This window comes from Rhinolophus ferrumequinum, chromosome 12 (assembly GCF_004115265.2).
Source record: "Rhinolophus ferrumequinum isolate MPI-CBG mRhiFer1 chromosome 12, mRhiFer1_v1.p, whole genome shotgun sequence".
Lineage (NCBI taxonomy): Eukaryota > Metazoa > Chordata > Mammalia > Chiroptera > Rhinolophidae > Rhinolophus > Rhinolophus ferrumequinum.
Genome location: NC_046295.1, coordinates 53179238 through 53199399, shown reverse-complemented (window position 1 = coordinate 53199399; position 20162 = coordinate 53179238). Strand labels below are relative to the sequence as shown.

The 20162-nt window shown below is 47.2% G+C and overlaps 2 protein-coding genes across 4 annotated transcripts in view; one reads left to right on the top strand and one right to left on the bottom strand.

Moving 5' to 3' along the window:
- FBXO10 (F-box protein 10) overlaps window positions 1-5998 on the top strand; it is a 43929-nt gene extending 37931 nt beyond the window's left edge. For 2 of the 3 annotated variants that reach the window (XM_033122408.1, XM_033122407.1), the window contains one exon: window positions 1687-5998. In XM_033122408.1, coding sequence (XP_032978299.1) covers window positions 1687-1861 — 175 coding nt within the window. In that variant the 3' untranslated portion in view covers window positions 1862-5998. The remainder of the gene's footprint in view (window positions 1-1686) is intronic. The other variant, XM_033122409.1, reaches the window with a different exon arrangement.
- A 489-nt stretch (window positions 5999-6487) lies between these two features.
- On the bottom strand, window positions 6488-19851 carry POLR1E (RNA polymerase I subunit E). The gene is made up of 12 exons (XM_033122410.1): window positions 19664-19851; window positions 18955-19058; window positions 17603-17679; window positions 16206-16291; window positions 14845-14903; window positions 13889-14033; window positions 12449-12556; window positions 11718-11814; window positions 10053-10186; window positions 9045-9126; window positions 8131-8262; window positions 6488-7003 (listed from the first exon to the last, which is right to left on the bottom strand). The coding sequence occupies exons 1-12, from the start codon at window positions 19737-19739 to the stop codon at window positions 6844-6846; spliced, it is 1260 nt and encodes a 419-aa protein (XP_032978301.1). The 5' UTR covers window positions 19740-19851; the 3' UTR covers window positions 6488-6843.
- Between the last annotated feature and the right edge of the window lie 311 nt (window positions 19852-20162).

Here is a 20162-nt window from a genome sequence, read left to right as displayed (position 1 = left end):
TCATCTTCCCTGAACCTCTTTGTCTTTCCATTCACCATTTCAATGACATCAACATCCCCTCTGTTCTCCCTAACACCACACATCAGTCAGTTACCAAGTCCTCTTGATTCTGCTTCTAAAATGTTCTTCTATCTGGCACCTCTTTTCCCCAAGTGCCACCAGCCTTGTTCAGGTCTCAGCACCCCTCCCCCTGACCTATGGCCCCTATTGCCAGTACAGTTGTTTAGTGGTTAATGGATGGACTCTGTTCTGATTGGTTGGTGCTTTGCTGTACTGGTTATAAAAATAATATTACTGTTATTGTTGATATCACCACTGCACTGTTAAAACCCCTGTCCTGTTGGCAGCAGCCGCCTGCCTGGTCTCCCTGCCCTTACCCCAGCACCCCCCACTTCTGCCAGGCAGGCTGTCCTATGCATCCTTCTAGATGAATTTTTCTAAATCAGCTGTAGTCATGTCACATCTATGGTCAAAAACCTTTGATGGATCCCGTTTCTATAGTAATGACGTCTTTATTATATACACCCTCAGTAAAAATATTTTTGAGGCAACCCCCCATATATATATTTATATATACATAACAAAGTGTAAAATGAAAAATAAATAGAAATTCTCATATTTTCCCATGTCCCAGCAGATCATATTGTGGACTCCCTGGGGTCCATTTCCTCCTCCCCCTTTGGAGACTCCAGACCTGTCGGCCTGGCATTGTCCGCCGTGCACTGTCAAGTCCTGATTTTCCTTTCCAGCCCTCTCTTTTCATCACTCCTGTTCAGGTGCTCTCTCTGCTGCCAAACTCAAGTGCTTGGATTTCTTTGAACATACATCCAGGCATTTTTACTCATCCCGTGGTAGCCAGCCTCTCACTCGCCACACCTTTTACAGTCCTACTCACTGTAATATTATCAGCGTAAAAATACAGAGAAGACTTTGTTGCTGGCTTAAGCAATTTAGGATTGGGTGTGTGTTAAGAGGCAGTTCCTTCTAACTCAAATGATAGAAAGCCCTGAGCAAAGCTTCATGATCATTCCATTTTCCCCAGTCCTTTATAATCTCTACTAGAGCTCAAGGGACTGGAAGCCCACCAACTTCGGTCATCTATAGATTTGCATTTTCCAGAATGTCGTGTAAAAGAAATCATACTGTATGTAGTCTTCTGAGTCTGATTTCTTTCATTTAGCCTAATGCACTGAGCTTCGCCTATGGTGTCGCCTCTGTCATTCCTTGTGTTGCTGAGCAGTGTTCCATTTGTATGGCTGTACCACACAGTTTCTCTGCTCATCAGCTGAAGCGTATTAGTTTCTAGTTTTGAGTGATTATGAATAAAGCTATAAACATTCATGGTCATAGGGCCGGGGGAAAGAAAAGGAAAATGAAAAGAAAAAAAGAAAACCACTGGTCTTATCCAGAGCCTTATAAAGATGGGGAAATTGAGGCTTCTAGTAGAGGGAACTTGTCCAAGGTTACATGTAGAATTGAAGGCACAGCTGGAACTAGAAAGCAAGACTTTTGCCCCTTAGCTTCACATATCCCACTTCCTTGGGCTAACACTAACTTGGGAAACAAAACCTACACCCAGATTTAAACACCTGGATCCAATGAGCTGGAGCCAAAGGTAAGACTGTGCAGGGCATTCGGCAAATGCTGTAGACTCTGAGACCACTAACTATCAACTTGCATCTCCAGGTCTGACACATGGCGCCTGGTGAACCCACCAGCACGCCCTCACCTTGAAAACTCCATCCGAGGCCCCTCTGTAGCCCACAGTGGGCAGAAGGCGACAGCCATGGCAACCAGGATCACAGCCCGAGTGGAAGGTGGGTACCACAGCAATCGCAGCATCTTCTGCACCATCCTGTAAGGATGGGGAGCCAGAGTGTGGGAACTGGAGCACTGTCCAAAGACTGGGAGCAGCAACCACGGACCCCGTTCTCAGACTCGGTCCTGACAGTGCTTAGCCACGCTAGGAGGTGAGGCTTTCGGGAAGGAAGAAGCAGCGCCTGAGAAGGCTCCGGGTCCTCCTCACCTCGCCCCTGAAAAAGCAGGCTCCTAGGCCGCCTGGGGACTAAGAACAAGGTACCTCCAAAACCCTTCAGTTCCCCAGCTCTCCAGTAGGAAAGAACTTGAAAATGTTTTTCAAGGAGAAAAAGGAACAGAAATCGGTAGATTTCCAGTCACTCAAGCTCTGTAGAGATTATGAAGAGTTGGGGAAAATGGACACTGACGCTTTGGTCAGGGTTTTCTGTTTGAGTTACAGGGAGCTGTGTTTTACACACCAGATCCAAGCTCTTCTCAGGGAGATTTACTCCTGAAAGAGGGAAGTGATTCTAGTGAGGTGGAAAGACACAACTGCCCCAGAATTTCTGCCTTTCCTAGACCTCTGTCTGGATCTCTCCAGGGACACCGCCACACCCTCCCAGCTGCCTACAGAGGCTGGAGAAGTTGTTTGGTTTCCTTAAGGACACAGTGCTCATAGACTTAGACATGGACCTGTGAGAGAGGAAGGGGCTTGGGACAGGGAGCCCCTCTTAAAAGGCTGCCCCAAGAATGACAAGGGACATGCCCAAAACAGGAGGGGAGTGTAGAGCTTTCCTTCGAGTGGCCCAGGTGCCAAGCTGGGCAGTGCAGGGGCACATATGACTCCGCTCTACCCTCAAGGAGCTCACACACGCAGGAGGACGTTAGCTTGGTGGATTCGAATCCCACAAGCACAGCCACACCTGCTGCCCCTCCTGGGCACGACTGGTGGAGATGAGGGTGCCTAGGGCCCCTCCTCTGTGTCCACGCTCTCATGGATAACCACCTGCCTTTACTGACCCTCATGGTTTCCACTCAGTGCCTTGGCTCTGCTCTCCCCTCTTCCTGGCATGCCCTTATCTCCATCTGCACACGTCCAGGGCCTCCCCATTCCTCTAGGGGGAGCTCAGACACTGCCATCTTCAGTGCTCTTCCCCAAGCCTCCCCTGCCCTTTCTCTGCCCCCTCAGGTACTGAGCACTCTGCCTCGGAGTTATCCAGGTCCTTCCCTGTGCCACTCGCCTGCCTAGGGCAGGTCTGTGTCCCCAGTACCCAGCCCAGGCCTGGGGTAGGGTCAGTAGTAGCCTGAGTGAGAAGGCGGCCAGTTCCCAAAGGGCTTTACTGAACTGTACCGTGTGTCACCGTCCCAGAGCCAGCTGGGCTCAAACCCTGCCCTGACTGCTGGAGGGAGGGGCTGGATGTAGGAACTGTTTAGCCTGAACCGTTCCCCTCCCACTCGGCCTTTCCTGCGGGGCCTCCACCAGCCTGTGGGGGTTGCCGTCTGCACCTTACCAATGGCTTCCCATGCTGGTTCTGCCAGGCCCTCGGTGCTGCTCTCCCAGGTCGGGTGGGAGGGAGGGGGCTAGAGGGAGCCAGGGGCACTGGCCTCTCCTTGAGGACTTTGGGCACAAGAGTGCTGGCCTCTCCTGTCCCCACACTGTCCTTTGCACTTCTCTGGTGGCCCCAGTGTGAGTCGCTGTATAAAATGCTGCCTTCATTCTTTTGTAAGCAATGACTTTTTTGTGAACCAAGTGCTTATAAAAATCTCAGCAACTAAAATAAAGTTCTATATTTTAAAAGAGGCACTTTGGGGGTGGGGGGGGCTTTCCTTGGTCTGGGTATATGCTGGAGTTCTGGGCAGCTGGATGCAGGCCCTGCACTGCTCACCATGCTGAGGTACCACGGCAGGACACAGAATCCCGGGACCATCATGTCCATTCCGCTTGTTCCCTCCACAATTCCAGGTTCCAAGGTCTGTGTCCTCGTGTGATAGGCCCTGGCCTTTGTGAAGATCAACAGACACAGTCCCTGGTGGGGAGACCTGACAGTCTGCAAAGATCCATTATCGCATTTTCCCCAACTTCAGTTACTCAGCATCTTAAGTTTTTTGCTATATCCATGTCACCTGAGGAGAAAGTTAGTACTTAATATTCTTTAAATCCTCTTTAAAAAAAAAAATAAACTATTGTTTAGAAGAGTTTTAGATTTACAGAAAAAATGAGCAGATAGGTAGTACAGAGTTTCCACATTACTCTCCCCACCCCACCCGAGTTTTCCTAACGTCTTACATAGTGTGGTACATTTGTCGCTATTAATGAACCAATATTGATACATTATTGGTAACTAAAGTCCACGGTTTATTCAGATTTCCTTAGTTGTTACCTAATGTCCTTTTTCCATTCCAGGATCCTATCCAGGACACTTAATTTTGCTGAACTAAAAAAAAATATTTACATCACTACAGTAGATGAAAAGCTAGTGTTTTCTAATACACACTAAAGCAAACTATTAAATGAAAATATTCACAGTACCACAAATCAATCTTTGTTGAAACCATGCATTTAGGGAAAAATTGTTACTGCAGTTTAGCCTAACCAGTATAATCTTGTGTATTTTGATTATCACTGGGCCACTAAAATCATCTTACGTTCCATCAATAGCATATTAAACACTGACTTGGTGAGGTCACTGCCCCACTTTTTACAGGAGGAATTGAGGCCCTGAGTGGTTACGCTTGTGAAGGCCCAGTGGGTGAAATCCTACCCATACTTCAGGGTCTTAGTCATCACCTCCATGGAACACCCTCTCTGATCTCTTCAAATCTGTTAAGTGCCCCTCCTCTCTGCTCCCATACCACCCCCATTGTCCCCATGGAAGCACTGAATCCTGTCTTGAAAAAGTCTATTGATTTGTCTCATTCGGCCCCTCCCCCCATGCCCTGTGAAGTTATGTCTTGTTGATTCTCTACGCCCAGCACAGAGCAAGACTCACTAAGTATTGATGCATGAATAGATGGATGGACAGACGGGCGGATGAACGAAGAAAAACCCAACCTTACTCTTAGTATTTCTATCTCCTGGAGACCTCTCTGTCTGTCTGTGAGGACTGTCCAGAGATTTGCAGGCAGCACCCCTCCCGCCCCGGGGCCCACCCTGCTCCTGGCCTCCCTCATCTGTGCCAGTTTGCAGACTGGCTCACCACCCTGGTCATTTCCCTGGACCCACTCCAGTGGTCTGAGTGAGCCTGGGAGAGCCCAGAGGCAGAGTTTAGGGGTCCTGCCTGCATCTCAGGAGGCATGTCCCAGCTCTTAGTAATGCATCTGAAGATAGGATTCTCTGAGGCGATGGTTTTCTGGCGTCACTTGCTTTCAGTCTGCAGTCACTGAGGGCCCCCTCCACAGGGTGACTTGCCACAGGTGAAGGCTTAACCCTGGTGCAGAGCTCCCAGGTCTCGGTTTCTCCCTACCCAAGCACTCATACTGTGGCCTCCTTGGCCTTCCCTGCTGGCCACTCAGACCCAAATGTTGATGCCTGCTGACAGGAGTGTATAATATGCACAACAAAAACCAACAAAACTTATTTATCCAGGCCTCCAAGTCCTATTGAGGCCACTGCCCTGGTGTCCAGAGGAGGTCCTGAGTACAGGGAATGGTGGCTGTGGTGTGGCCAGAACAGACCAAAGCGAGCTGGATCTTTGTACATGAGCTTACACTGCGTTCGAGGAAATACAAGGGCCGCCTGTCCCAAATGAGCACCTGAGACTCATTTCCACCATGTCTTCCCTAACGGATGGCCCAGCTGCTGTGTAACATCCCCCTTTCTGATTTTCACAGAGCTGAATTCTGTTTTCCTTCCTTTTCTACTCCTTGTGCCCCAGCACTGAGCACCACATACCTCAGCTGTTCCTGAGGAGTGTTAGCTGCTCTCAGTCTGCGTGTTAGCCATGTCCCTAAGTCTCTCCATGTCACATTCCCGTTCCTCATAACTCCCCTCTGGACACTGACTTCACCTTCCGCATGGCAGATGAGGCTGGTCGGCAGCCAGCAGCCATTCCCATCTCCTTCGGGTATGCCTTCCTGGAACAAGGTGCTGGAGAGCTGAAACCTAGTTCCAAGACTCCCTTGCTGCTCGGATCCTACATGCAAATTAGGTTCCTACATATGTACTCACAGAAGGAAGCAAGATGAAAGCAGCTTGATCTTTCAGCTGCTCACGATCAAGGAGGTCGAAATGTGGGTATTGAAGGCATGGGGGGCTGAACTCAGCATTCAAGTGTCAAGTCGCCAGCTTCATGAACTCACGCAGTCGTGGGGCACAGGTGGCTTCTTGATGCCCAGCAGTGTGTTCTTGAGTGGTTCTGGTGGCAACCTCCTGGTTCCCACTCCTGCAGGCCTTTAACAACTTTATAGCATTTTATCTGTGTATTAAACTCCTTTCTTCTGAAGCTATCTAGAACAATTTGTTTTCTGTACGGAACTGATTCATCTCCCTCAGAACTGTGGCCTCTATGTGGCCTGAACCAGGCAGGGCTACTGCGACAATCACCTCTTCCCCGTCCGGCCCAGGCTCCACCCTCTTACATCAGCCTCACACTCAGTCAGCCTGTTTCGGCGACATCCTCACACTGGTGATCTGACGCCCCCTCCAGCCCTACTGGGCTGTATCCTCCGCACCCTGTATTCCACCTTCCAGCATGGCACATCACTTCTCTTTATTAACCTTTATCCATTAGATTTCACCCAGGGTTCTGCATGTGAGATCTTTTGACTCCGACTTCCCGGGCTCCACCTCCCACATCACCACACGTGAACCAACATGAGAACCATCTGCCATTTATAATCACAGCAACAGGAAAGGAGGGAGGTGAGGTCCAATATGGTGGTCGCTTTGTTTCTGCTTAAGGCAAGCACGAATGAGATGCTGGCTGCGGGCTTCATACCCGGGCCAAAGCAAGGCTTCTTTACCCTTTCTTTTTAAGAACAAAAATGGAAATGAATAGAAGCAGTGGCTATGATGCAGCCAAAATGCTCTGTCTGGAAAGCACACCTCTAGGTGATTCTCCTCCGCTTTGACTGGCGATCCGCGGTCTGGGCTGGGGGCAGCGGGATGCACAGGGCGCCCAGTCTGTGATCCTCCTCCCTGCCGGCGGCCAGCGACACCCTTCTTTTAGAGATCTTCAGCCTCATGGCTTTAGCTATCTCGATCATCCTAAGGAACAAACACAGAAAACCAATGGAGAGTCTCCTCAGGAGGTCACTGCTCAGGGAGGGTTGGCAGGAGGGAGCAGCACTGTCGTGCTTCAGGCCACGAAGACAGAATCCCCAAAGTGGCCACCAGGGGAGAGGCAGGCGAGATCCCCGCCAGAGCCTCAGGCGACTTCATTTTAATGTGTTGCCATTGGAAAGTACCCTCATAGGTGACTGAAAACCAGGTAATCTATCTAGACCCTATTAAGAACCTTGTTTACGTCCTATAACCAGGATTAAGCACTTGTTAGAAGATTGCTAGAACAGGCGCCAAGTATCTGCTCTCTTTGATTTTCAGACAATGCCACTTGTGGGCTGCGTCAGAATAACCCCTCTGTGGACTCTAGGAAGTCCAGACAAAGGTGTTTTCACAGGCTCTTGTGAACACCATCAGGTTCTGTGGGTGTCCAATGCCCTTAAATCACCGACAAAGGCCCATGGACCCCACAGGTCAGGATTCTAGGAAGTTCTGCTCCCTACTCAGTCTGAATCCCTTCTAGCAAGGCTAGAAAGGCCTGGAAGATCATCTCTGCCGAGTCTCCCAGTCTGGTCAGAGAAGCCTCAGTGCGACATCCCTGCCCAACAGCGGCCCCGTCTTGCCCTCCCTGGCAGCCCCTTACATCTGACTCAGAAAGGTCGTTTTGCTAAGCTGAAATTGGGTTCTGATAGCTTCCACCCCTCAGGACACACAGAATCCCTCCCCCCAGAAAAGGAAATTTGGAGACTGGAGGCTGGTCGGTTACACAGGGATAGAATGCTATGGGAAGGCTCAGCTTTGAAGCCCAACTAGTCCTCTTCTTGGTTATGTGACCTTGGGAAAGGCAGTGACTTCTCTGAACTGTAGATTCTTCAGTTGTTTTTTTAGGGAAATCACTGAGATACTCTGGCAGATTTAATACTGTGCCTGGCATAGTGAAGGCACTCCATACGTGTGGCTGCTCACCTAGTCCATCATTCATTCACTGGGGACCTCTGGTCCCAAGTCTTTCCCATCTTAAATGTCGCCAGTTCCCTCAATGGAGCCTCACGCTTTTCGTACCAGATACACGTCAAGGCACCCGAAGGGAGCTTTGGCCCTGTTGTGCTCACCTTTTCTCACTGAGCTTCAAATCCCTCTGTAACATGGTCAGGTCAATCTGGAAGTCGTTTATGTGCAAGGCCAGTATGATCACATATGCGGTGATCTTTGCCTTCATGGAATCGGAAATTAAGTTCCGCAAACTGCAAAAACAGCGGCAACAAAGGAGAGACAAAATTAAAGTCTAAGATGATTTCTCCACAAGCAAAATGAAAACATCCCAGCCTGTTGCCATAGGCACTCAATGTCTTCCCATCCTGGGGAGAGAAAGGGGAATTTCAAGCGATATTCCTTTGTCCTGCAAGGTGCCCAAGGCTTCACACAGTGGACAGTGGGCCAATCTCAGTGCTTCCTCCTGGGGGAGAGAAGGCTGCACCCACACTTTCCCCAGGCACCGTGAGAACCTTGTACTGGCAAGGACCTTGAGCCTGTCCCCATCTGCTCAGCTGGGCTGCCATGAAAGCAATGTGGGCTGCCATGAAAGTGTGGGCTCCACACTGAGTTGCTGATGATTTTTCAAGCACACTCAGAGCAGGACACACCTTTCAAGCAAACAGCAGGTGCACTGCTTGGGGTTCTTTCCCCAAAACTATCACACAGGCCTGCCCTTTCTTGCGACACTGGCTTTCCATAGAACCAGTTCTGTGGGACATCACGAAGGGTTCCTCAAAGGAAGTGTGTGCAGTGATTTACGTCTTTGTTGCAGGACTTTCCAGAGCCTTTAATGTAAACATCTCCCAAGGGGACAGAGTATGTTCTATATACTCTTACTTGACCCAAGACTCCTCCAAATGGCAGTGTTCTCTTTAGCACAGTATCTCTGTGGACATGGCATTCTAGCCAAGCCCGTACTTAACCACTCTCACCGCCCTCGCCACCTGCTTTCTCCTTTACAGGCAGAAGCCAAAGAAATCACCCCCCTGACCTGCCGTTGTTGTAGGTCAAGCAGGTAAAGTGCTTCAGCAGTTTGGTGCTGATGATGTGTGGAACTTCAGGTCCCAGGGCACCTACAATACAAAGGTGAGTTGGATCATTTTCCGTCAAAACCCTCAGGTCACATGTGATCCAAGATCAAGAGCTGGGAGAAGAGACCAACATTTGGGCCGCTGTTATGAACAGAACCACATGGAAAGAGAAGCAGGGGCCCATGAAACAGAACGGCCACTTTCAAATGAAACCGTACTCATTTCAAATGAAATTGCATGAGAGACATTTATTATGGGGCGGCAACAAGAAAGAAAAATAGACTTCAATGAGGCCTAAAGACACAGAATTCCTAAGATGTGAGAAAGCAAAACAGATTGTGGAGAAAGCCCAGAAACAGGGAAAGGGAGGGAGACTGGAATGTGAAAATGAGAATTAAGCAAGTACTGAAAAAAAGAAGGATTCTTGGGTACGCAAACACAGTAATAAGACTCATACACCTTGTACCTAAAACCACAAGTGTCTCCTGCTGGCTTTCCAACCTTGGATGGATGGATGGATGTGACAGCTATCCGTGGCCCTAGCTGGGGTTTCATGACACTGGGGTTACCAGCAGAAACTGACTCTCTCTTCTCCCAGTCAGAAATAAGCTGACACAACACAAACCTGTCACAAGCCTTCATGAGCAAGGTCAACTTTTCTCCCTCTATGAATGATGTTTGTCTAAAATGTTCGTTTGATTTGGATACTACACTTTGCCTAATGCAGAACAGACATGAATGTTAGCTCTAAACAATTACATAATCCAACCTGCCCTCAGCTGCAGATGAGGAAAGAGCTTGGCAAGTCCTCTCAGCATGGCAGCAGTACCAATAGGAACCTCACTGTTACACAGTTAAAAATAAAGACCTGAACAGACACCCCTTTTCTTCTCTCATTAGAGCTGGTCTAAGTACAGACGAGTAATAGACTGGAAATAGCCAGAATAAAATGTCCACCATGAACTTACTTTTCCGCTTAATCACCTTCTGTGCTCGAAATTTGATGAGTGTGTCCAGAAACCATATGCATCGGGCCTGGCGGTCTCGGCTCTCTTCATTTGATGGCAAAGACTTCAGCGCTTCTATGACAAAGGAGCAGTGGCTGAAACAAGGGAGGGAAAGGGAAGAATGTGTTGGGTGAGCCAGATCTGTCAGGAACCATTCACCACCTCACAGTTAGAACAGCAGGCACCCCTCACACCCGACACACACCCGACAGCTGAGGAAGGACCACCCGCCAATACTCCTTGTAACAGGAGCAGCATGGTGGAGTGCAGGGGCCGTTAGGGGCTAGCATAATAAGTATGTTTGGCTCTGTGGTCCACCGGCTGTCTGTTACAACAGCTCAAATCTGCCACTGCGGTGCAAAAGCAGCCACCTATAATCCACAAATGAATGACCATGGTTGTGTTGCAATACAACTTTATCCATAGGCAGCTGGCCAGACATGGCACACAGGCCACAATTTGTGGTCTGGAGCGTAGGATCTCAAGTCAGATGCCCGGGTGTGAATCCCCTCTGCCTTTCAGTGGCATGGGTACGTTTCTGGACATCTCTGAATATCACCTTTATCTATAAATTGAGGCCAATCATAGTACCCTCCTCAGAGGGATTTTCTGGGGATTAAAAGAGATAATGCAAGTAAAGCGCTTAGCATAGTGCTTGGCACCTGTAAGTGCTCAATCAATGTTAGCTATTATTTTTATGTACTGTTCTGTCACTATCAGGATCCTGGACACACGGAGATAAAACAGGCCCTTCAAGATCGTGTAGCAGCCTCACTTCACAGATAGGAAAACTGAGGCTCAGAGAGGGGAAGATCACACGATATAGCCCGCAGAGCTGAAGGACTCAGTTCTCCAGACTTCCAGCCCAGAGCTCATCCCAGCACCTGCCCTGAGCCACAATCACATTAAGACAACTATGAACCAGTATGGAGCTTTTTTTGGAAATGGATCTTTGGTGGAAAAAAAAAAAAAAATTATTTTCCAAAGCCGTGGATTTCAATGACCAGAAAAATTTCCAAACAAAAGTCGAGGAATCAATCTAGGGTTGGCAACTTCTTATTTTCTCAAGATGAAATTATTAAAAATAAACACCAAAACCAAACAAACAAAAACCCTCAAAAGCAAAATCATCCCACCATCATCACAAAAGAAAAGCTGTTTTAAATGGCCAAAGGGGTGTGGAAATTTTCTCTGAATTAATTAAAATACACAATGTTTAAAATATACCAATTTTACTTTAGAAAAGCTCACCCAGCACATCACCATGGATAAATTATCACTTCAGCTGGCACCCATTCTCAGGCCAGCACTTGGGCATCAAGCATAACATGGGGGATAGGCCATCTCTAGTTCCCGGGCCAACTACAGGCCTCAACACCCTTTGCCCAGCCACAGGTTCCATGCACTCAAGAGGTCAACTCTGTCCCTTGAATGCCACCCACAGCTGTAGGGCAACGGGTCTGGAAAGCCAGACATTTAAGAAAACACTGGCTCACATGTTCAAATGAGGAACAGACATTGATCCTCACTGACTGACACCCAAAGGTCTGCTTCAGGTCTGACTACTGCTGTGTCCCAACATTACCCCGCCCCCACCCCAGACTCCATCTGCCCAAGTTGGGGTACCTGTTCTCTTCAATCATCTTCAGTATTTCTTCCGAGGTGACATTCCTGAAAGCTTCAGATGGGCTCTGAAGAGCGTCATACTCCGCAGGGGAAAGAACTAGGAAGTGGTCAAGAACACAATCTGACCAAAATGGAAACATCCAACCAGCTAGATCATCTCCTGGTGGCCTCATTTTAGAGATGGGAAAGCTGAGGCTCAGAGACGGGGGATCATACAGCACTTTGGGGCAGAGCTCAGGGACTCAGTTCTGCAGACTCCCGGCCCACACTTCGTTCCCTGCCTGGGCTTTTCTGCCTTCTCTTTCTTATCACAAAGCCACTGTAGGCATTTTCCATCTGATTAGACCCGTGAGTAGGGAAATTCCATGCTCCAACCCTTCCTTTTGCAAAATCAGTCTGCCCTAGACTTTGGGCATTGGCTGACTAAAGCCATATTTAGACTCTTCGTGGAGAGTAATCCCTACAGGGCCGCGTTGTGGGCATTTGGCATTTTGCTGAGGAATGGATTTGAATCCCAGGAGCAGAGAAGCTAGTGCTGGAGGGGGTCCCTCAGCTAGTGAGGAAGCCTAGCTGACTTCCCAGCAACAACACTGGACAACGGCGAAGGTCTGGATGTAGCTTCTGTGAGCGTCCCAGGACCACTGATACCCTCCGAGGGCCTGGCTCTACCGCTCATGTGTGTACATCACAACATGTGAAATAAGGCAGTGATTCCACTGCAAGAAGGATACGGTCTTCAAATTTATACACGTCTTCAGGCTTGGCTGCATCGGCGTGGCAGGGAGGAAGGTAGAGGGAGTCGTCCTGCATGTCATCACGTTTGGCATCATTGACCAGAGCTTTTCAGTAAAAGCAGTTAGTGTCGGCATCACCCTGTTTGGCTTCAGGTTCCCCAACACTCTTTGAAATCTGTGTACTCAAGGCCATAATCAGTCCAGCAACCCCTCATCTGAATGTTCCCGCCAATGTGGCCGGACCTCCCCATCAGGCTGACAGGCCCAGCACTACAATGTCCACTCATGACGCAACCAGGCACCAGAGAAGGGAGATCCAGTGTGGTCTTCCCTCAAGTAACGTGCAGTATAGTGGGGAGAGACAGGGGTGCTAATACATATTTTCAATACAATACGATGGAAACTAAAAGTGAGGGACTTCCAAATAGCCTTTAAAATGGCTTAACTTCCAGAAAATTTCTCCACATACTATAAGTGGAAAAAAAAATCAAATTATAAAACTGTAACTACCACACAGGAATAACCATTTAAGAATTAAGTATGCATATAGACAAGGACAGAGAGGAAAATAGGAAAATCATAACGGTTGGTCTGGCAACTTTATGGGGAAATGGGTGAATTATTTTTCTTTTTATATATCCTCTGAAAACTGAACAAAAACATTTCAAAAATTTACTTAGACATTCAAGTATGTCTTTGAATAAATAGAGAAACATATTCCCATGTTCCTGGATGGGAAAATATAATATTGTAAAGATGTTGCTTCTCCCCATATTAATCCCATTGGATTTTGAGGGAATTTGCGAAGTAATTTTTAAGATCACCTAGAAGAAAAAGCATGCTACAGTAACCAACACATGTGTGAAAAGTAAGAACAAAGGAGAAGAGCAGATTTGACCTGTCACATAATAAACTGGATGATGATAATCAAAAGATCCCGGTGCTGCTATTGGAATGGCTGGTCAGAACAATGGACCAGAACATAATTAAGAATGTGGTACAATGATAAACGTGACTTTTTAAATCTCCTTTTACAAAAGGAAAGGATGGAGTTGGGGACAACTGGCTAATCATTTGGAAAACATAAAATGAGGTCTGTAGCATATGCCAAAAAAACTTCTTCATTGAGTGAAGATTTAGATGTGAAAATAAAATCGTAAAAATATTGAAATAAATTAGAAAAATAGTTATATTATCATAGCGTATGGATTTTCTAAAAATTACTAAAATTCCCTTTGAATAGAAAGCTCACTGAGGGCAGGCCACGCCAGATGTTTCTGACTACTTCCAACATGTGTTCTTGCAAAGGCCCTCAGAGAGAGGTAGGCAGGAAACTAGCCCTACCTCGCACCATTTTCTATGTGTGAGGCGAGTAAAAGATCTCAAGAGAAAGTTGTCTCTGTGAGCAGATTCTTACCCCAAGTTCCAGCTACTTACCGGTCACACCCTTTATATCAATAATATTCTCTGCAGCTTTAGCTACTGCACGATTCAAAGATTCACTGCCAACTGTGTTCATTCTCCTAGAGTTCAGAGCCCGCTTCTGTTTGGTCGTACCAAAGGCTTCAATGCAAGAGTCCATCTGGGCAAGAGACAAATTTGGTTACTCGGGACAGGCTAGCTTCCCCTAGCTGTGTGACTATGGGGAAACTCTCAGCTTTTCTGAGCCTTCATGACTTCACTTGTAAATTGGGCTGAATCATAGCTATCTACCTCAGAGGCTTGTTGCAAGAATCAAATAAGATTAACAAATCTGAAAAACTTGCTTTGTAAACTGCAATGAGCCATTTACAAATCAAAAGCACCTCCACCTGTAAATGTAAAGACTTGACTCGATTAGGGTTGATAAATCTTTGGCACACAGCTTACCATTTTCCAATCCTACACCCATGACAGACATTGCTAATAGAGCACTCACTCTTTCCCTGTGAGTCTCAAGTAGCCTCACACCCCTTCTCAATACAGTACTCCAGGCAGCACCGAAGGTTCAATGAATTTGCCATCCTGGGGTGAGATGAGCTTTGTAGGAACCTCCTACATTGAAAATCCTAAAGTTTACTTTGTTTTAATGTGAACATTTCCAGGCTACAACCAGTATTCTTTGAAACATGGATTAAATCTTTAAAAACAAGTGTTACGCTACACTTATGTCAGCCCAGAGAACCAGTTCAAAACATCAGCACAGAGCTGTGTGAGGCTGGTCCAGACAGGAGAACTGCTCTCTATGAGGCCGAGGAGGCCTCTGCTGGTGAACTGTCCAGACAACCACAGAATAAATGAGCTGAGAGCAGCCAGGGAGACTGGTGTTCAACCAGCTCATTTTACTGATGGAGAAACCCAGACCTAGAAGGAACTCTCACTTAAGGTCCCACGTCTTAGTTCGTCACACTTACCTTCTCTCTGAAAGTTTTGATCTCACTCTCTAATGTCAATTCATTCTCAACGGACTCATCTATCAAAACACAAAACAAAAAACAGAAAAATAAGCAAACTGTAAGGCCTACAGATAGTAAGTGTTTAATATTTGTTTGTGTAACAGTTAATCTAAGAAAAACAGATTTCTTTACTCCAGGACTTTCCAGAGTTTAACATGAGTGTATACTATGGACATTTAGTATGTAGCTTTAGAGAATTTGGAGAATTAAGGAGTGAAATGAAGGGACCATGTGGTCCAACCGCTACAAATAAGGAAAAATGAAGCCTCCAGATGAAACGACGTGCCCCAGCTCAAGACGCTAGGTAGAATAAACCAATATTTACAAATTTTTTTAAATGTTGAAACCAAAATTTGTTTAATCAACAAATTAATGAACACTTTTCTTGGCCTCCTTAAAAGCTAGAAGAGCACTTGGAGGATAATTTAAATGTAGTTACATTTGTTTGCAAAGTAGGGAATTCTTAACCTAGAGATTATGGACCCCTAGGAATTTCACACATAGGTTTCAAGACTCAAGAGCCTTTTAAAATTATATGCAAAATCTCATATATGTCTTTGTATACTACCCAAGTCCTTATCAGATTTTCAAAAGGGTGGAGAACACTGTTTTGAGAGAATGGAGTTAGAACTAATGCCTCTGAAGTTATAAGGCAGATTCACCATCATCTTTACTTACTTAACACCCTCCCCCACCATGGTTCTCAGTACTTCAGATTTAGGGAACAGGAGCCCCTGGAGTCTGACCCTCTTATCTATCATTTTGGAAGATCCCACTCTAGCAGAGAAGCAATGCAACTTCTCTGACTGGATTAGGGAAAAATAAGTGAATCTCTTCCCAAATTAGAAAGTGTAGAGACTTTGCATCAACATGAAAGCAACTGACCACCATATAAGTAACTTCCAGTACCTGCCAGAGATTCTAAAACCTCTACTTCCCAACTAGAACAGTTAGGAATTAAGAAAGGCCCTCAATGGAAAAAGAGTATCAGACATGCCCTCCAATATTCTGCTCTGATCATTGCTCAACTTGCTTTAATTAACATTAGTTTCTGATCTCAAGTCTGTAAACACCGTGAAGCAGGATCTGTGACTGTTTTGCTACATCCACAGCCCCTAATTTGTGCCTGGAGCATAGTAGGTCATCAATAAATATGTGTTGAGTAAAAACACTCTTAAGACTTGTTCAAATGAAAAAAAAACCTGGCAGAAAGACACCCTTTTAAAAATAATCACAAAAGTGTTTTTAGTTATCCAAATCCAAAACTCATCCTAAACCTAAAATATGCAGCATTTCTGTAAGCCTTGACTGGGACCTACCTGAAAACAGTGGCTGCATGTTGAACAATTCAGCATCATATACTTCCATTTGGCCAGAGGTCTTGTTCAAAATGCCCACAAAGTGTCTGAATAAAGAAAGAAAAATATCAATGATAATGGATTATTCCAAAGGTATTGTTTATACAACTTCCTTTTTCCTGCTTAAAAGTTCTCAACCTTCTTTCTGTCCCAATACACCTAAGGAACGCATCACTTGCTCTGGAGTAAGAATAATCCCCTAGAGCAGCAATTCTCTGCGTGGGGCTGGGGTGAGAGGGTTCATGATGTGTTTCTGAAAAAAGAAAGCGACAGGTGATTCTGGCAGGCGATCATATCTGGGCTCACTGCTATAGTGGGAAACCCTTCTGGGATGTCAGAATCTAGAATTACACTAGAACTTACTGCACACATACATTTTATGGAGGCAAAGACAAGTAAAGCTCTGGTAACTACGGGGAGATCAGTCTGAACTAGAAAATCTTTATATAAAGGGATGATGCAGAGCCAATAGTTTTAAGCACACACTCCTTAATCTGACTTCTATCAGGGGGGTCCAGTGGGGCTCTGCAAGGGCCTTGTTTGTGGTTCACTGTTGGATACCATCACAGGGACACTGTCTGCGTTATACCAGCCCCTGAAAGTTATAGACCATTCTGGCTGGGCAATCTTCATCGTACCCCAGGGGAGACCGGGGGTCAGTGAAGTTAAAATTGCCCAAAGTCAGACAGTCAATCAGAGGCAGAGCTGCATAGAAACCCTGGAGCCTTTGACACTACCAAATCCTTTCCTTGTAGTTACTCCTAAAGCAAACTTCTGGCAAGCTTTGGCCTACTGATCATACACTCCATATTAGTGAAGACAGTTGCCTTTTGGAAACAAGACAGTTAAAGCTAAGTCCTGGAAATGTAATGTGCTGTATGGTGACTATAGTTAACAATACTGTATTGTATATTTGAAAGTTGCTAAGAGAGAAAATCTTAAAAGTTCTCATTACAAGAAAAAAAAATGTGTAACTATGTGTGGTGATGGATGTTAACCTGATTTATTTTGGTGACCATTTCATTACACACATATCTATCTGATCATTATGTTGTACACCTGAAACTAATACAATGTTATATGTCCCAATTTAAAAAATTTTTTAAAGAATGTTACAAACGAATGAGGTTTTCTTCAGGAAATTCAACAAATGTAAGTCAACTTTCTTTTCAAGAATGTCTACAGGCTGCTGTGACGGCCCCTGCTTCTGGGAACACAGGGACTTGGTAAACCTCTCCAGATTTCCCCCACTTCCCCTAAAGTAAACATCCCCTAAAGTAGACACAGAACAGCAGTCAGTACCAGGGCTGCTACCACCACTCCCCTCCCCATCCAGCTGTCCCTTCCCCTGTCCCTACCTGCACAGAGTGTTGCATTTGAGGGCTCCAGTCCCAAAATTGTTTCCCACGTAGCAAAGTCTGTCTGTTTCAGCTGCCTAAAATGCACAGGGGGAAAAGCTCCATTGCAACCAATGTTGAAAGGTAGTAAGCATCTAATCTCCCTTTTCCACATTTGCAAAAAGCTTTAGAATTCAAACTACAGAAGATCAGAACTACAGAGCCTCTAGGAGACATCCAGCCTCACTATCTCTAAGTGAATCTGGGATGCCCCTGGGGGAAAGGCAAGAGGACTTTTGAAAGGGAAGCTGCAGATTGTGCAGGCTTCTAGCTGGTCTGAAAAGTTTTTGGGGAAGCTGCACCGCAGAACTTGGAAGACAGACCCTGGACTCTCCACACTTACAGGCATTAATAAACTGATTCTGCAGGCAACCTCCTGGGTTCACAGTCCATACCCTTCTTGAACCTCTTTGCCCACCTCTCTCATGACTGTTCCTTATATGCTCATAGGACCATGGAAATGGCTGATTCACTTCTCAACCACAGCCAAGCTTTACTGCTTCACAATGTTTGTCCTCACTATTCTCTTCACTTGGAATACTAAAACCTCAGCTGTCAAACCCTCCTCCATCCTTCCGAGCTCAGCTCCATGTGCCCTCCCAGGGAGACACTCTAGCAAGCAGAGATGTTGATGGAGCTCACTGTGCCTTGTACTCTCCCTCCCTCGGCCCTAAGCTTTGTCTGTTTGTATGAGTGTCCCTCACATCCAGCTCTCAACTCTCTAGAGTTCTCTGCACTGTACTTGCAATGTTTCTGTAAGTTTCTGTAAGCACTGAACTTGCAATGTTCTCTGTCTTTGAGATTGGGTAAAATCTCAAAGACCTTTCTAGAGCAGTAGTAGTTCTCAACCCAGGGAATTCCCACTCGTGGGGACATTTGGTAATATCTGACATTCAGGTTGTCACAACTAGGAGGTACTACTGGTATTTAGTGAGTGGAGGCTAGGGAAGCTGCTAAACATCCTGTGATGCACAGGGCTGCCCCCACAAGAAAGAATTATCTGGGTCAAAATGTCAATAGCAGCAAGGTTAAGAAACCCTGCTCTAGAATACGAGCTCCCGCAGAGTGTGGCCAGGTGGATGCTCAATAAATGCTGTTGAATGAACAAATGAATGAAAGGCTATCGCTTCACCCAAAGTATGGAACTGAATGGAGCCTGTCCCCACACCCCTACCTGCTGGAGCTCAGAAGAATTCTTCAAAGGCTCATTTGCGATTTCCCCCTTTTCTCCTCTCACTCCCTCCCACATCGACCCACACTCAAGGGGTCCTGAGGCCTGCAGAGTGGAGGCAACTGGCCACTGCAGCACTTACCAGGATCCGCTGGGTCCTCTTCCTGGGGTTTGTGGAGTCATTGTTCTTGTACAAGGTAAAGCGCATGTTGCCTGGATCCCGCAGCTTCCCATTGGAGAACTGGACTGTAAGATCACATTCCCAGACGGGATGAGATCAGAAGGACCCACAAGGTATGGTGGGAGGAACTGGACTGTCAGTGGGAGGGAGTGATTGGAAAAATGAACATGGCAAGTAAGCCCAGGTCCTGACTTGAAGTGGGACTGAAGAAGGTCCTGGTCCACTTGGGAAGAGAGGATGAGGAGGTGAGGGGGTCCTGGGGAGGGGCGGCGGCAGTAAGGAATAACTAGGGGGATGGGGCCAACTGAGGAGGCCTCATCCAGACCTAGAGAGCGATGGAATCCCTGCCCAGGGGAGAGAATGAAATGGAACAGGACTAAGACCTCGGGAGTGAGAGGATGACAGGATCCTGGGTACAGTCCTGGGGAGGAAGTGACAGGACGTCCTCAGCAGGGAGGGAGGTAGCGGCAGAAACGTGGTGGGATGACAAAGGAGCCCTGGCCGAGTTCCAAGTAGTGGTGGACAAAGGAGGGTGGTGGGGAGTGGCAGGGGCTCTTGGCGCGGCTGGGAAAGGGGTCCGGCGCGGGGGGGGGGGGGGGCGGGAGGGCTGTAAAGGTACAGAAACGGGAGCGGAAGTTATGAGGAACAGTTCCAGCTCCGCAGTCTTTACCCAGTACAGCTCTCTGGCTCTCGTCGGGCTCCCCACAGTACAGCCACTTCGCACTCGACAACACTTCCGCCGCCATCTCGTCTCTACGGCCGCCAAGCCCGGGAGTTAAGACAGTACGAGCCACCGGCGGGTCGCCACACACTCCGAGGTAGCACAGCGGGCCGGAACAGGCGTGGCCCACAAGACACCGCTCCTTCCGCGCTCCCGCCCCCAGCGCGGAGGCGCACCAATCCCCGCCTGCCTGTCGCCCCGCCTCTCCGCACAGAGGCGTGGTCTCTACACTGTGCCCCGCCTCATCCTTGGACGGCCTCTCGGAGGCGCTCCACCGGATTGGCTCAGCGCTCCGCCTGGGCAAGAAGGGTTGTGTGGGACAAGGGTCCGAAGTTCCTAAAAGTCGTGCTGCTTTTGCCTAACAGTCATGTGGGTTTTCTTCCTGCTCAGCACGATCTACGTAGAGTATGATCTATCTCCCCTATGGTGACAAATATATACTACCAGA

Bases quoted from the DNA above. Each gene is read 5' to 3' on its own strand.
- POLR1E (XM_033122410.1), bottom strand. From the start codon at position 19,739: ATGGCGGCGGAAGTGTTGTCGAGTGCGAAGTGGCTGTACTGTGGGGAG. The intron at 19,059-19,663 runs GTAAAGACTGCG...GTGATCTTACAG, and splicing joins GAGCCAGAGAGCTGTACTGG to TCCAGTTCTCCAATGGGAAG. The intron at 16,292-17,602 runs GTAGGGACAGGG...TTCTTTATTCAG, and splicing joins AAATGCAACACTCTGTGCAG to ACACTTTGTGGGCATTTTGA.